The following is a 15,184-nucleotide window of genomic DNA, read 5'->3' as shown; positions in this document are numbered from 1 at the left end:
GAGTTGCAGCCCACGAACAAAGAAGAAGCAGACCCTTGGAGAAATGAGATCAGTGGTGGCCTGAGTTTGAAGAGCGGATCTAACTTTCTGTGTACTTATGTAACACAATACAGTGCAACACATCACGGTACAGTGCAACACTATATAATGCAATACAATATGGTACAACACAATGCAATACAATACACAGTAACACAATACAGTACAACACATCACGGTACAGTGCAACATATTACAGTGCAATGCAATACAACACAACACAGCGCAATACAGTCAAATGCAACACAATACAGTGCAACACTATATAATGCAATACGATACAGTACAACACAATGCAATGATTCTGCTGAACAAAAGTATTGCAGTCCCAACAGGAAGAGGTCCAGATACAGAGCTATGACTGACGTCCTGACCTGTCAGCTCTGTGTTATCTCAGGGAGACTGGCAACACCCCCCTTCACTGATGAGTGCACTCAGCAGCAGCAGTTAAGGGGTTAACCACTGTTTCTAAATGTTTCCTTACACTCACTGCACCTGAGCAAAGCCTGGGCACCATTGTTGGGGTCTTTGCGCTTAAGTCAGAATAGTGTTCATCATATCCAGATTCATCCATCAGAAAGTGTCCACATTCATCAGTCTTTCTGACCTTTCAACTGCATTTGAACAACTAGGAAAGGGCTGCAACTCCCACATTCCCTCATATGTACACGAAAGGAAATTTTCTATCTAAAATTACGTTTAAATAACATACTTACCGTGACCCAACTAGTGCAGACTCCGGCAGGGGTCTGACATTCCTGCCTGTGCAAACTACTATCCGCCTATGCGGAGAAAACGAAACTACGGCCGATAACCTCCCGGAAGTAGGTAACCTCCCCTTTGTCCCGCTGGTTAGCGCCCTCTTTTTCCGGCAGCCATTATGACTCCTGTTCCTGTGCTCTCCATACGGCTAAGTTTTTTTACACGAATGGGCTTTTACGTGTATGACCGTTTTTACCCCGACCCCCACCCCGCCATGTACGCAGCCATATTCCATTTTCAGGGATGTGCATGCTATGTATGTTCTTGTTTCCATAACCCACTGAACGCGGACATGGATTACAGGATGTGTATTTGATCTTCTCTGTGTGTATACACATGAAGGAGGTTCAGGCGCAAGCAGGCGGAGTGATGACCTTGAGGTAACGTGTCCCCCTAGGAAGCTAGAGAATCTGAGCATGCTGGTTTGAATCATGGCTCAGTCGCCGGTATTTTCTCCCCCTCCACCAGACTTTGAGTGGTGGTCTGGACGCTAGTCGTTCTGATGAGACGATAAACCAAGGTCCAGTGTGCAACATGCGTTTAGCACACGTAAAAGAACCCACGGCAACAAATGGGTTGTCTCTGGCAAAATTCTGCAGAAAAATGCACTTCGATAGGTAAAACAAATAAAACTGCATGCAGGAAAAAATACAAAAAAGTGGGTGGCTCTCTCAGTGTAGTGACACGCTCTCCCTGGGGAGATCAGCCCGAATTTCACACAGAGAAATCTGTTGTGACAAAAAAGAGAAATACAAATACAAATACATATGTTGACCTGGGAGACTGGAAACATCTCCACCCTTTATCCAACAGGCGCCATTACTGAGATTTGAACCCGGGACCCTCAAATTGTTAAGTGCAATGCTTTAGCCACTGGCCTACTGCACCCGTCTGACCAAGAATATACATGAAAAAAAATGAAAAAAAACGAGAAAAAAGTAGATAAAATTCGACGCTACCTTCCTTGACCCTGCGGAAGACCTCCTCAATGCTGATTGGCTGAGGCAGCAGCTTCTCCAGGTGAGTCACCAGGATGCCCTTGCTCTGTGGCCGGAACTCAAAGGCTGCCAGCCCACAGCTCCTGTTCACACCACAGCAGTCAGCACAGTTTTGTATTAAAAAAAAAAAAAAAAAAAAAAAAAAGTACTTTTCGTAAGTATAATCAGAGTGAAAATTACAACAACAACAAAATTTTTTTTAAAGAAATATCATCAGAGTGAAAACTACACAAGTTAATTTTTTATTTTTTATTTTTTTATTATTCTTAAGAAGCATAGTCAGAGTCAAAATTACACTTTTTTCTTTAATTTAGATTTTTTCCCATAAGTATAATCAGAGTGAAAAATTACGCTGTATTTTTTTGAATGATGATTTTTGATCAGTATAATCAGGATTAAAATTACAGTTAAAAAAAAAAAAAAGAAAAAGATTATTCTTAATCAATATAACCGGAGTGAAAATTTTGCATGTTTGTTTTGTTTTGTTTTTAATGAGTATAATCAGAGTAAAGATTAAACAGTTTTCAGAATGCATTTCAAATAAGTTTTATCAGAGTGAAAATTACTTAATATTTTTTTCAAAGATAAGTATAATGATAATCAGTGTGAGAACTGCACAGTTAAAAAAAACATTCTGATAAGCATGATCAGCGTGAAAATCACACATTAAAAATACAGTAAAATCAGAGTGAAAATTACACAGTTAAATTCATTTTTCTAATCAGTATAATCAGAGTGACAATTACACAGCAAAAAAAAAAAAAAAAAAAAAAAAAAGAAAAAAAAAAGAAAAAAAAAAGTATTTCTAATAATTATAATCAGAGTAAAAATAATATCATAAGTGTGTTGAATAATAAATCTTAAAAAAAAAAATCCTAATAAGTATAATCAGAGTGAAGATTACAATTTACATCAATTTACATGTGTGTTGAAAAAATCATAACATTTATTTAAAAAAAGAAAAAGAAAAAAAAAAAGAAAAAAAGAAAAAAGTATGATCATAATCTTAGAAAAAAAAATCCTAATAAGTATAATCAGAGTGAAGATTACAATTTACAGGTGTGTTGAAAAACATAATTTTCTTTTTTTTTTTTTTTAAAGAAGAAAATAATAAGTATACTCAGACTGAAGATTACATCATAGGTGTGTTGAAAAAAAAAAAAAAGGAAAATGAGAAACAAACAAAACAAATCATGACAGAAGGTGAATGACAACAGAATGGCTACATTAAAGAGAGATACGGATACGGATACGGATAGTTTATTCAATAAAGGCCATGGCCCCTCATGAAGGGGGTACAGTGAATCAACATTCAAAATCAAAACCTTGCAAATTACAGAAGTGAATGATAAACTGCAAATGATAATCCACAAATTGGATAATGCACAACTAATAATGATTAACTACATAATACACTGCGAAACTTAAAAGCCTTATATAAGTAAATAGCAAACTGTTTTATAACAGTTTCGTTAGTTGATGACATAAGCATGGCAAGTCGAAATAAAGTAGGGTGTCTATAATATTTTTGTGGAATCCACTCATGTCTAAGGTCATTCAAAGCAGGGCAACACAACACAAAGTGAAGTTCGGTTTCTTCAGCACGTCTGCATAAAGGACAACTAAGACCAAAGACACTGGACTTTCGATAACGATAATGATGAAGAAATATGTCAGAAATTCCAAATCGGAACCTGGTTGTGATATGTTTCAAATGCTTATCCATTTTCATTGACAGATAAGTAGGAATAGAGTGTATAGAAATGAACTGTCTGTAAAACTCAAACCTATCGCTATCTTGAACATGATAAGACCAATCTTGCCATCTACAGTCAATTAATCTTGTTCGGAGTGCACTAATAAATCCCTTTATGTCCCCTACCCCCTGCTGTAACCAAACATAACCAAATCCCAGTTCATATAATCTAACCCTAACCTTTGATACCCAGTTTACCTTACCCCTCAAATCTAAATCATATAACATATTAAATGCTTTTTTCGGCAACCTTGAATCTTCCATTTGTGTTATTTTCAACCAATAGCGAATACATCTTACTGCGGAATTGAGATGTATCGGATATCTTTTTGTTTCCCCATAAATTAAATCATTAGGCGTTTTCATGGTAACTCCAAGAAACTTTTTCAGTGCAAATAAATGAACACTCTCGCAGCAAACTGCAGCATTAGAGAGACCCCAAATTTCTGCTCCATATTGTACAATGGGTTGTACCTGGGAATCAAACAATTTAATAAACAGATCAAAAGATTGATTTTCTAAACTTGACAGTTTTTTCATAATACAAAGTAATGCTTGTTTAGCTCTACATGCAAGATCTTTACATGCAACTGTGAAACTCAATTTTGTTGAAAAATATATTCCTAAGTATTTATACACATTCACTACTGGCATCGTTATTCCATTATAAGTCCATTTTTCCCTAATTCCTAAATATCCACCTTTTCTAAATACAATTATGTTACTTTTTGACATATTTACTTTCAACTGAAGTGATTTTGCAGCTCTAGATAGACTATTTAATTGTGTTTGTAAACCAATCACAGTTTCAGATATTAACACAACATCATCAGCTAAGAGGAGAATGAATAACTCTAGAATCTCACCAGTAAATTGTGCACCATGTTTTCCGTTTCTGACAACTTCTGAAGTTAGTTCGTTAATAAAAAGAGAAAATAATACAGGGCTGCACACATCACCTTGTTTTACGCCAGAAGTGCATTGAATATAATCAGTCATCTTCCCCCCACATCTAACCCTTCCTTTCACACCCGCATACATACTCATAATACATTTCAACAACTTTCCACGAACACCAGTTTTTAAAAGAATAGGCCATAGAATTGTTCTGTTTATGGAATCGAAGGCTTTCTCAAAATCTATAAAAGCCACATACAATTTACGATTCAAAGAAAACTGTTTTTGAATAAAGGCCATCAAAGTAAACATATGATCAACAGTTGAGTAGTTGTGTTTAAATCCTGCCTGGTATTCACCTGTAATATTGTTTTCTTCTACCCATTCTTGCAGTCTCTGATTTATAATTGTACTATACAACTTACTACTTGCATCACAAAGAGAAATTCCTCTATAGTTATTCGGATTGTTTACATCGCCCTTTTTATACAGTGGTAAAACAATAGATTCGGTCCATTTTTCAGGATAGATTCCTCTGTCAAATAACGAGTTAAAAAAGGTTACAAAGAAATTCAAAATCAGGTCAGATTCAGTGGCATATTTTAACAATTCTCCAATTATACTATCAGGTCCTGCAGCTTTACGGTTCTTAATTTTCCTTAATGCAAACATCACTTCTTCTACCGAGATTGGACGATTTAAATAATCTTCTTCATCTTCATCTTGTTCCCACTGCAGTACGTTATCAGAATTTACCTCTTTTGTTAGAAGGGTTTTAAAGTGATCAAACCAAACATCATCAGTAATATTGTTAGCTGGCTGTTTTCTTTTAAGTGACATTTTACGAACATTGTTCCAAAATTCTTTCTGACTTTTGATAGAAGCAATTAATTCTGTCAACAATATATCATTAAACTGCTTTCGCTTTCTCTTTTGCAAATGTTTATATTCCCGTCTGGCCTTACAAAAACAATGACGATCATCAACATCCAGAGTACGTCTAAATTTGTTTAACAACCTACGAACATTTTTTCTAGCGCTACGACATTCTGCATCAAACCAATCTTTTGGTTTTAACTTGTTACTGATACTAATTTGTTTCTTCATATGTTTAGCAGCATCCTTGATACATTCATTAAAAACACTTAACGCTTGGTTTATATCAACACTAATTAGGCTAATTGCTAAGTTTATTTTTTCTTTAAATTCTTCTGAACGTATGTTATGAATGTATACATCAGCCAAGTCGTCACTCCACACAAATTTTTCTAAAACAAAATCATTTTCAAACTGTGTGTTTTCCAATTCATAACCCCGGCCTGCGAAACGGAGTTCCACAGGCATATGATCGGATTCAGTTCTGTCAGACACACACAACGTACATGAATCACACAACAATGCATACATATCACAAGACATAATGAAATAATCATTCACACTGCATCCACTATCCGATATATAAGTGTAGCAACCATTTTGGTCGCCATGACACATTCCATTAATTATACACAAGTCAAGTGCAGTACACATATTCAACAGCAGTTTTCCATAGTTGTTAAGAACAGAATCTTCGGAACGTCTATTGATACTAATTGGGTGACTTCTTCGCTGAAACTCATCTCCTGTAACTCCCTGGCAGTGGTGGGAAATATTACATGTCCTGCCATTCAAATCCCCACACAGCAAGATATAAACATCATTGTAAGCTAATGTACAATCAATCAAAAAATCTTCCAATAACGCAATTCCATTTTCACAGTCAAAATATGCATAGTATGGGGAACCTTCGGGTGGTACATAACAGTACACAAACAACACATCTTTGTCAATACCAAATAATATCTTATCAATAAGTAATGCATCAAAACTATTAGATTTTACATCAACTTGCTTTACGTATGGAACATAAACATCTTTTACAAGACAAACAACTCCTCCCGATCGCCTCCCCTTTTCAGTGAATTTTACTGCAGGAATACAAAAACTGTTGTATCCAGGGAATAATGAAGGTATAAAATCATCAATAAATGTTTCAACTAAACAAACAAAGTCAAACGAGCAAAGATATGAAATAAAGTCACCGTCATGTAATTTTGAAATCAACCCATTCACATTCCAATGAACAAAAGACAATGGCTTAATTCTACTGTTTTTTACACAAGCAGCACTTTTATTTTGGTTCAGTACATCATTTTTCTTGCGCCTATGTTGACAGACCACATTTTCAGGCGTTGACACACACCGCGAACATTCATCGTCAACTCTTGCACACACACTGTTTCCAACATCAAAAACACGTGCGAGCTCAGTGTCACACTGTCCAACACTAAACGGCAGTGCCGGTGTCACTGTTCTTTTTTCCACCCCATTGGAAAAAGCGTCACTTCTTAAACAAATGGGCAGGCCACTTCCCTATTTAAAGTCAACAAGTTTATCATTATCATCGACAGTGAATTTTTTGCCATCAGACAAAAGGTAAATATCCTGAAAGCTAAGGGTAAACTGAAAGGTACAAATATATTCATTGGTGAGGACTTTTCGAAGGGAGTAAGAGACATCAGACGTAGACTAACTCCGCACCTGAAGAAAGCAAGGCAGGATGGGAAAAGAGCCACGATGGTGTTCAACCATTAAAGAGAGAGAGAAAGAGAGAGGGAGACAGAGAGAGAGAGACAGAGAGAGAGAGAAAAGACAACCAACGCAGTTTTAATACTTTGTCATCAAGGTGAGGAAGACATTGCACTTAAAAAAAAGAAATAAATGAAAAAATAAAATAACATGCAGTTCTAGGTCCAATTCACTTCTGGTTCAAATTGTGAACTCAAAATAGTAACACATAAGCAAAACATGAAAAAACAAAAAAACTGCATCACTCTTGCACGCACACACACACACACAAACTGAAATAAACACATGCTTAACACACACACCTACAAATACTTACACACACACACACAACGCATACATAACACACTCAAATAAACACACACCTACACATACTTACACACACACACGCAACGCACACACACATACACAGATTAAATAACACAAACACACACACCTACACCCACACAAACACACACACACACACACCTATACACACTACACACACACACACTACACACACACACTTACGTGGCATAGCACACAACAGTGTTCCCGTCTTCCACAGGGGTCTGCTCCATGATGGCAGTTCTCTGCCCCTGGCTAGGATTCTCAGGTCTGCACACAGCGTATTTCACAGCGTATTTGTAAGCACACTCTGTTTCCCTCTTCTCCAACACCATCCCTATGCCTGTCAGCTCACTTCGGATGAATGACAAGTGAGGTAGGGTGCGTGAGGGGACTGAGGGGTTGGGGGGAATGGGGCGATGGGGGGATGGGGGAGGGGGGTAGTGGTTTTGATAAAGAGCGGTCATGAATGATTTGTAACTTTTTCTTTCATGTAAAGCCCGCCCTGAGCTCTTTAATTAGAGAGAAAGCGATATATAAATGTACATTTTTTTTCTTCTTTTTCTTATTATTACCACTGTCATGTCACAACACAATGTATCACTGTTATGTCACAACACATTGTATCACTGTTATGTCACAACACGCTGTATCGCTGTTATGTCACAACATACACATGGTATTGCTGTTATGTCACAATAAGTCACAACACTTTGTGTCACTGTTATGTCATAACACATTGTGTCACTGTTATGTCACAACACACTGTATCGCTGTTATGTCACAACATACACATGGTATCACTGTTATGTCACAACACATTGCATCAATGTTATCTTATAACACACTCTATCACTGTTATGTCATAACACTGTATCACTACTGTGACACAATACATTGCATCACTGTTATGTCACAACATATTGCATCACTGTTAGTGCTATGTCACAGCATTATGTATCTATGTTATGTCACAATATACAAACTGTATCACTGTTACGTCACAGCACACTGTGTCACTGTTATGTCACAACACACTACGTCACAGTTACATTACAACGCTGCATCACTGTCATATCACAACATACTGCATCACCGTTAGTGTTAAGTCACAACAGATTGTGCCACTGACATGTCACAACACACTGTATCACAGTCATGTCCCAACACATTGCGTCACCGTTGTGTCACAACACACTGTGTCACTGCAACAGACTTACGGTTTACGGCAGATATCCAGAATCATGCAGCAGACTTTGGGCCGACGCAGCTGCATTCTGCTGAGGACATACTCGGCAGACAAACACTCTTCGGTCTTGTAGTCTGTGGGGACGTCATTGGGCAGGATGTAGCTGTGGTTGTTCTCATCGAACCCATGACCACAGAAGTAGAAGACGCAGTACACGCCCGAGTCGATCAGTTCACAGAACTCCTCCACAGCCGAGATCATTTCCGTCAGCGTCAGGTTCAGCAGCGACACCACCTGCAGTCACAACAATTTTCTACTTTCAGGGGCACTCCACTCACACACACCGCTCTGCAAATGCGCGTTTTCTGAAATGCATCAATTGAAAATAATTTTTGTGACATTCTCACACACCACTCTGAAATGCGTCAATTAAAAAGTATTTTTTGTGACATTCTTACACACACACTCTACAACTGTGTATGTTTCTTTTTAAATGTGTCTATCAAAAATTAGTTTTGTGATATTCTTACAGTTACACACACACACTCTACATCCGTGGTTGTTATTTTTTCAATGTGTCAATTAAAAATTATTTTTTGTGATATTTACACACACCACTCGACAACTGTGTTTTTTTTTTTAATGCGTCAATTAAAAACACCTATTTTCTGCAATATTTACACACACAACACTAAAACTGTTTATTTCCTGAAATGCGTCAATAAAAACAACAACAACTATTTTCTGTAATATTTACTATTTTCTGCTTTTTCTTTACACAAACCATACTGACTGTGTATTTCTGAAATGAGTCATTCAAAGATAACTATTTGTAATATCTGCACACACAACACTACAACAATTTATTTTCTGAATATTTTCTGTGATATTTACACACACTACATTACAACTGTTTATTTTCTGAAATATGTCACTACAAGTGTTTATTTTCTGAAATGCAGTAATCAAATATAACTGTTTTCAGCTATATCTACACACACACACACACACACACACAAAACCACTTACCATAAAGTTCAGTCTATAAGCCAAGACTTTTTACTCCAGCTTCAACCTCTGCGGCTTATAGAATGAAGCGGCTTATTTGAAGATTTTGACGATCCCGGGAGTGTCATGTTCTTGTCTATTCTTAGCTGCCCTTCAACTCACCAAAATCATGATTTCTGTCCATGAATTTTTGGTTGAGCTTTAGGATAGTGTGCTAACTGTTCACATTTTATAAATCAAATCCCCACACATTAAAGCCTTCAGATCAGCATTCAGTTCTATCTGCTCAAGTGTACACCCTCATTATGCCGAAAATGCAACGTAATGCCTATGATGCAGCTTTCAAATTGAAAGCGATCGACCTAGCAGACGACAGTGCAAGTGGCGAACCAGCAGCGACCTCCACTTTTCATTCAATGTTCATGAAGTGAAAGCAAGGCTGAAGTCAGTGACAAGATGGCGGAGGAAACTGCTGGTTCTCTTCAACTCAGACACTGAAGACGAAGATTTCAGTGGATTCAGTGAATAGGATGACGTTGAATAAATGTGACTATCCCTAAATTATGGATCTTATTTTTGTTGTGTTTATTTATTTATTTTTTTTTTTGTGGCACTAGCAGTATTTTCGCTTGCTTTTCTTTGTGTTGTTCCCGCTTGTGTTTATTTCATAACCTATAGTATTGAGAGCTTTTCTGTAGTATCAGTATGTGTTCTGGCACCAGAAATAAGTGCGGCTTATAAGTCAGTGCGGCTTATGTATGTATAAAGTTCAATTTTTTCCCAAATTTAGTGGGTGCGGCTTATACACCAGTGTGCTCAATAGACCGAACTTTACGATACTTTCTGAAATACATCAACTAAAAATACATCCTTTTTTTCCCCCAAAAAAAGATGACCCAAACATTTTCAGTGAAATTCATCTTAAATACCACAGTTTGGTTTCTCTCAGAACACTGTGCAGTACTATTCTACACACACACACATGCACGCACACACACAAATACACGCACAGTCTCAAGCACACATGGAAAGTCTCAAACACACACAAACACACACACTCTCTCTCTCTCAAACACACAAACTCTCTCTCTCTCAAACACACACACACATGCACGCACATACACACACACACATGCACGCACACGCACGCACGCACACACACACACACACACACACACACACACACACACACACACACACACACACACACAACAAAGGAAGACAAAGAGAGCACCTTAAAGCCCAGGACCCGCTGGAAGATGGTGGAGAGATTCTGGATGTCTGTCTGGGGAGCCTTCAGAGGCTGCTGGCTGCGGTAGTCATAGTTACCAATCAGCAGCGCCAGCTTGTCTGTCGCTGGAACCAAACCACTCCTGGATGTTAGATAGCCATAATAATTCAGCAGCCACTCTCCATGTGAAATCTTTGTGTGCGTGAGTGTGTGTTTGTCTGTGTGTCTTCGTCTCTGTCCTTCTTAGAGAGGAGAGTGCTCAACAAATATCCAATTATCATATTATTATTATTATCATCATCATTATTTTTATGATAATAATATTGATTATATTTATAACCCTGAAAGCGGAATATGGCTGCCTACATGGCGGGTTAAAAACGGTCATACATGTAAAAACCCAATCACGCATATACGAGTGAGCGTGGGAGTTGCAGCCCACGAACACAGAAGAAGAAGAAGAAGATTATATTTATATAGTCTCACCTAGTTAAATATTTTCTGTTGTTCATTTATTTTCCTTTTATACCAAGCATGCACATATCTTTTCACGTCAATACTGTTCAACAAGCACATTGCAGGAATGGAAGATGGCTGCTGGAAAAGACAGTTCTACGCATGTGAAAAGAAGGGAGGTAACATACCAAGGGAAGCTACCAGCTGCAACCGCTTTCCACAGACAAATCCACACACACGCTAAGCAGATGCCTGACCAGCAGAATGACACAAAGTGCTTAGACTTTGAGTGCTTGCATATGTATACATTTGTGCACTGATCAGAGTGGATTTCTTCCAGAGAATTTGCCAGAGGACAACACCTTTTGTTGCCATGGGTTCTTTTTCAGTGTTCCAAATGTGTGCTACGCATGGGACCTCAGTTTATCGTCTCATCTGGATGACAAAACGCTCTGTTTGAGTTTCTAGTCAAACTTGGGAGAAAGGGCGAGAACAAGAGTCGAACCCAGACACTCACAAACACTGTATTAGCATAGAGACATTCTTACTATTCTGCCCCCTCCCTCCTATACAGTATGTGTAATTAAACAGATATCTGAACATACATTTATCAACATATATTCATCTATTTATCTGTTACACATCAGACACAGACAAAACATTTACAAACTTCATCATCATCAATATAAACAAAATAGTCTTTAAGTCTGAGGCCTTTCATGCTCTGCTCTCATGGTGACCTCAGTTTCGATACCCCTCCACTTCTGTGCTTGGGGTGAGTCCTGTCAATGTTGTCAGTGTCGGCAGATTCATGGGGGGCTGTTGCTGGAGGGACATGGTGGCGGTCTCCACTCTGGGAGGGATGCTCACTCAGTCTGGCTCTGCGACTAAGCCATTACTGTCATTAGTAGGGGACTTAGTAGGTGGTGTCCTAAGTATGTTGAATCAGAGCAGGCACCACTGAACACCACCGAAGTGACTCAGCAGCAGTGCAGGGTCTCCTCTGGTGTGTGGCCTCCTGGCGACCTAACATCGATGGTTCCCTGTGGACTGCGACGGACGAACCCGGGTGTGGCCGTGTACGGGGAAATCTAAATGAGCGGTGTGGGAGTAATGCCACTGAAAACGGTGCAGATGATGGGGCAACAAAAAAAACAAAACAAAAAGCAAAAAAAATTTTTTTGGAACATTTATTTATCTATTTACATGTCATACAAGACACACTGACAAATCATTTACAAAATATTCATTTATCTATTTATATGTTATACAACAGACACACTGACATAACATTTACAAATATTCTTTTATCTATTTATATGTTATACATGAACAGACACACTGACAAATCATTTACAAGATATTCATTTATCTATTTATATGTTATACAACAGACACACTGACATAACATTTACAAAATATTCATTTATCTATTTATATGTTATACATGAACAGACACACTGACAAAACATTTACAAATATTCTTTTATCTATTCATATGTTATACATGAACAGACACACTGACAAATCATTTACAAATATTCTTTTATCTATTTATATGTTATACATGAACAGACACACCGACAAATCATTTACAAGATATTCATTTATCTATTTATATGTTATACATGAACAGACACACTGACATAACATTTACAAATGTTCTTTTATCTATTTATATGTTATACATGAACAGACACACTGACAAATCATTTACAAATATTCTTTTATCTATTTATATGTTATACATGAACAGACACACTGACAAATCATTTACAAGATATTCATTTATCTATTTATATGTTATACATGAACAGACACACTGACAAATCATTTACAAATATTCTTTTATCTATTTATATGTTATACATGAACAGACACACTGACAAATCATTTACAAATATTCTTTTATCTATTTATATGTTATACATGAACAGACACACTGACAAATCATTTACAAATATTCTTTTATCTATTTATATGTTATACATGAACAGACACACTGACAAATCATTTACACATGTTCTTTATTTATCTATTATACAACACCCACACTGATGCAACATGCAGCGACCAGAGCAGACCCAGATATCTTCAGGCCTAAAGAACAAACATTTACAAACATTTATTTATCTATTATACAAAAGACAAACCGACAAAACATTTACTAATCTATTTATCTCTCATACAACACCCACACTGACACAACGACACGTGACCAGAGCAGGCCCAGATATCTTCAGCCTTAAGAACAAACATTTACAAACAATTATTTCTCTACTATTACAACAGACACACTGACAAAACATTCATTTATCTATTATACAATAGACACACTGACAAAACATTTATTCATCTATCATACAACAGCTACACTGACACAATGTCTTCTTCTTCGTTCGCGGGCTACAACTCCCGCGTTCACTCGCATATACACGAGTGGGCTTTTACGTGTATGACCGTTTTTACCCCGCCATGTAGGCAGCCATACTCCGCTTTCGGGGGTGTGCATGCTGGGTATGTTCTTGTTTCCATAACCCACCGAACACTGACATGGATTACAGGATCTTTAACGTGCGTATTTGATCTTCTGCTTGCGTATACACACGAAGGGGGTTCAGGCACTAGCAAGTCTGCACATATGTTGACCTGGGAGATCGTAAAAATCTCCACCCTTTACCCACCAGGCGCTGTCACCGTGATTCGAACCTGGGACCCTCAGATCGAAAGTCCAACGCTTTAACCACTCGGCTATTGCGCCCGTCTGACACAATGCCAAGCGACCAGAGCAGACCCAGACCCCTCCAGACCTCACCAATGTGGTTGTGCTTGTAGCTGAACTCTCCGATCTGCAGGACGGCGCCTTTACTGAGGACCTGGCCGTTGTGGTTGTTGGACACCAAGCACATGTAAGAGCCCTGCATGCTTTGGTGGTTGATGTTGTACACCTTGTACTCACTCTCGGTCGCTCCTGCACACACACACACAGTGACACACACATACATATATACAGTGACAAACACATACATACAGTGACACACACACACACACACACACACAGAGTGATGCACACACATATATACACAAACACACACACACACACACAGTGACACACACACACACACAAATACAGTGACACACACACAAACACATACAGTGATGCACACACACACACACATACAGTGACACACACACACACACAATGACACCCACCCACATAGTGACAAACACACACACACACACAGTTACACACACACACACACACACACAGTGACACAGACACAGATACACACATGCATGCATGCACACACACACACACACACAAACACACTGTATGCAAACCAAATCACAATTTTTTTATGTGGCCTGCAAACACACACATATTGCATGTAAACCAAACCACATTATTTTGAATGTCTTACACACACACACACACACACACACACACACACACACACACACACACACACACACTCAACCAACCAGCTGCTGTGGCAAAGTGGTTAGCATCCCTGACCGACGACTGAGAGAAAACAGGTAGAAATATCTGAGGAGGATTTTTCTTGTCTCTTTGGGAGTGTTGCTTAAATTTTCCGACCAACACTGCATGTGTCTGTATCTCTCAGCCTGGCAGACACAGGGATACATTGAAAGAGCACAGCGTCCCAAACCTGAATCGACCCTCACAGCTGCATCCTCATCACCCCCCATCACCATTCATCATCATCATCATCATCAAACACACCAACCACCCTGACATCATCATCATAATAATAATAATAATAATGGATACTTATATAGCACACTATTCAGAAATCTGCTCTAGGTGCTTTACAAAAACGCTTTTGTCAACATAAAACATTATATCTATGTTACATACACACACCAAAATGTGA

At 38.2% G+C, this 15,184-nt stretch overlaps 1 protein-coding gene across 1 annotated transcript in view; it reads right to left on the bottom strand.

Annotated features, from left to right (window-relative positions):
- Positions 1-15,184, bottom strand: part of LOC143297509 (mucosa-associated lymphoid tissue lymphoma translocation protein 1-like) — a 37,875-nt gene that overhangs the window by 7,700 nt on the left and 14,991 nt on the right. Inside the window, exons 10-14 of the mRNA XM_076609907.1 lie at positions 14,104-14,259; positions 10,836-10,957; positions 8,625-8,887; positions 7,588-7,674; positions 1,761-1,882 (exon numbers count right to left, since the gene is read on the bottom strand). Coding sequence (XP_076466022.1) covers positions 1,761-1,882; positions 7,588-7,674; positions 8,625-8,887; positions 10,836-10,957; positions 14,104-14,259 — 750 coding nt within the window. The remainder of the gene's footprint in view (positions 1-1,760; positions 1,883-7,587; positions 7,675-8,624; positions 8,888-10,835; positions 10,958-14,103; positions 14,260-15,184) is intronic.

Source organism: Babylonia areolata, chromosome 22 (assembly GCF_041734735.1).
Source record: "Babylonia areolata isolate BAREFJ2019XMU chromosome 22, ASM4173473v1, whole genome shotgun sequence".
In the NCBI taxonomy this organism is placed as follows: domain Eukaryota; kingdom Metazoa; phylum Mollusca; class Gastropoda; order Neogastropoda; family Buccinidae; genus Babylonia; species Babylonia areolata.
The sequence above is the reverse complement of the archived record's forward strand: the minus strand, read 5'-3'. Positions and strand labels throughout refer to the sequence as shown.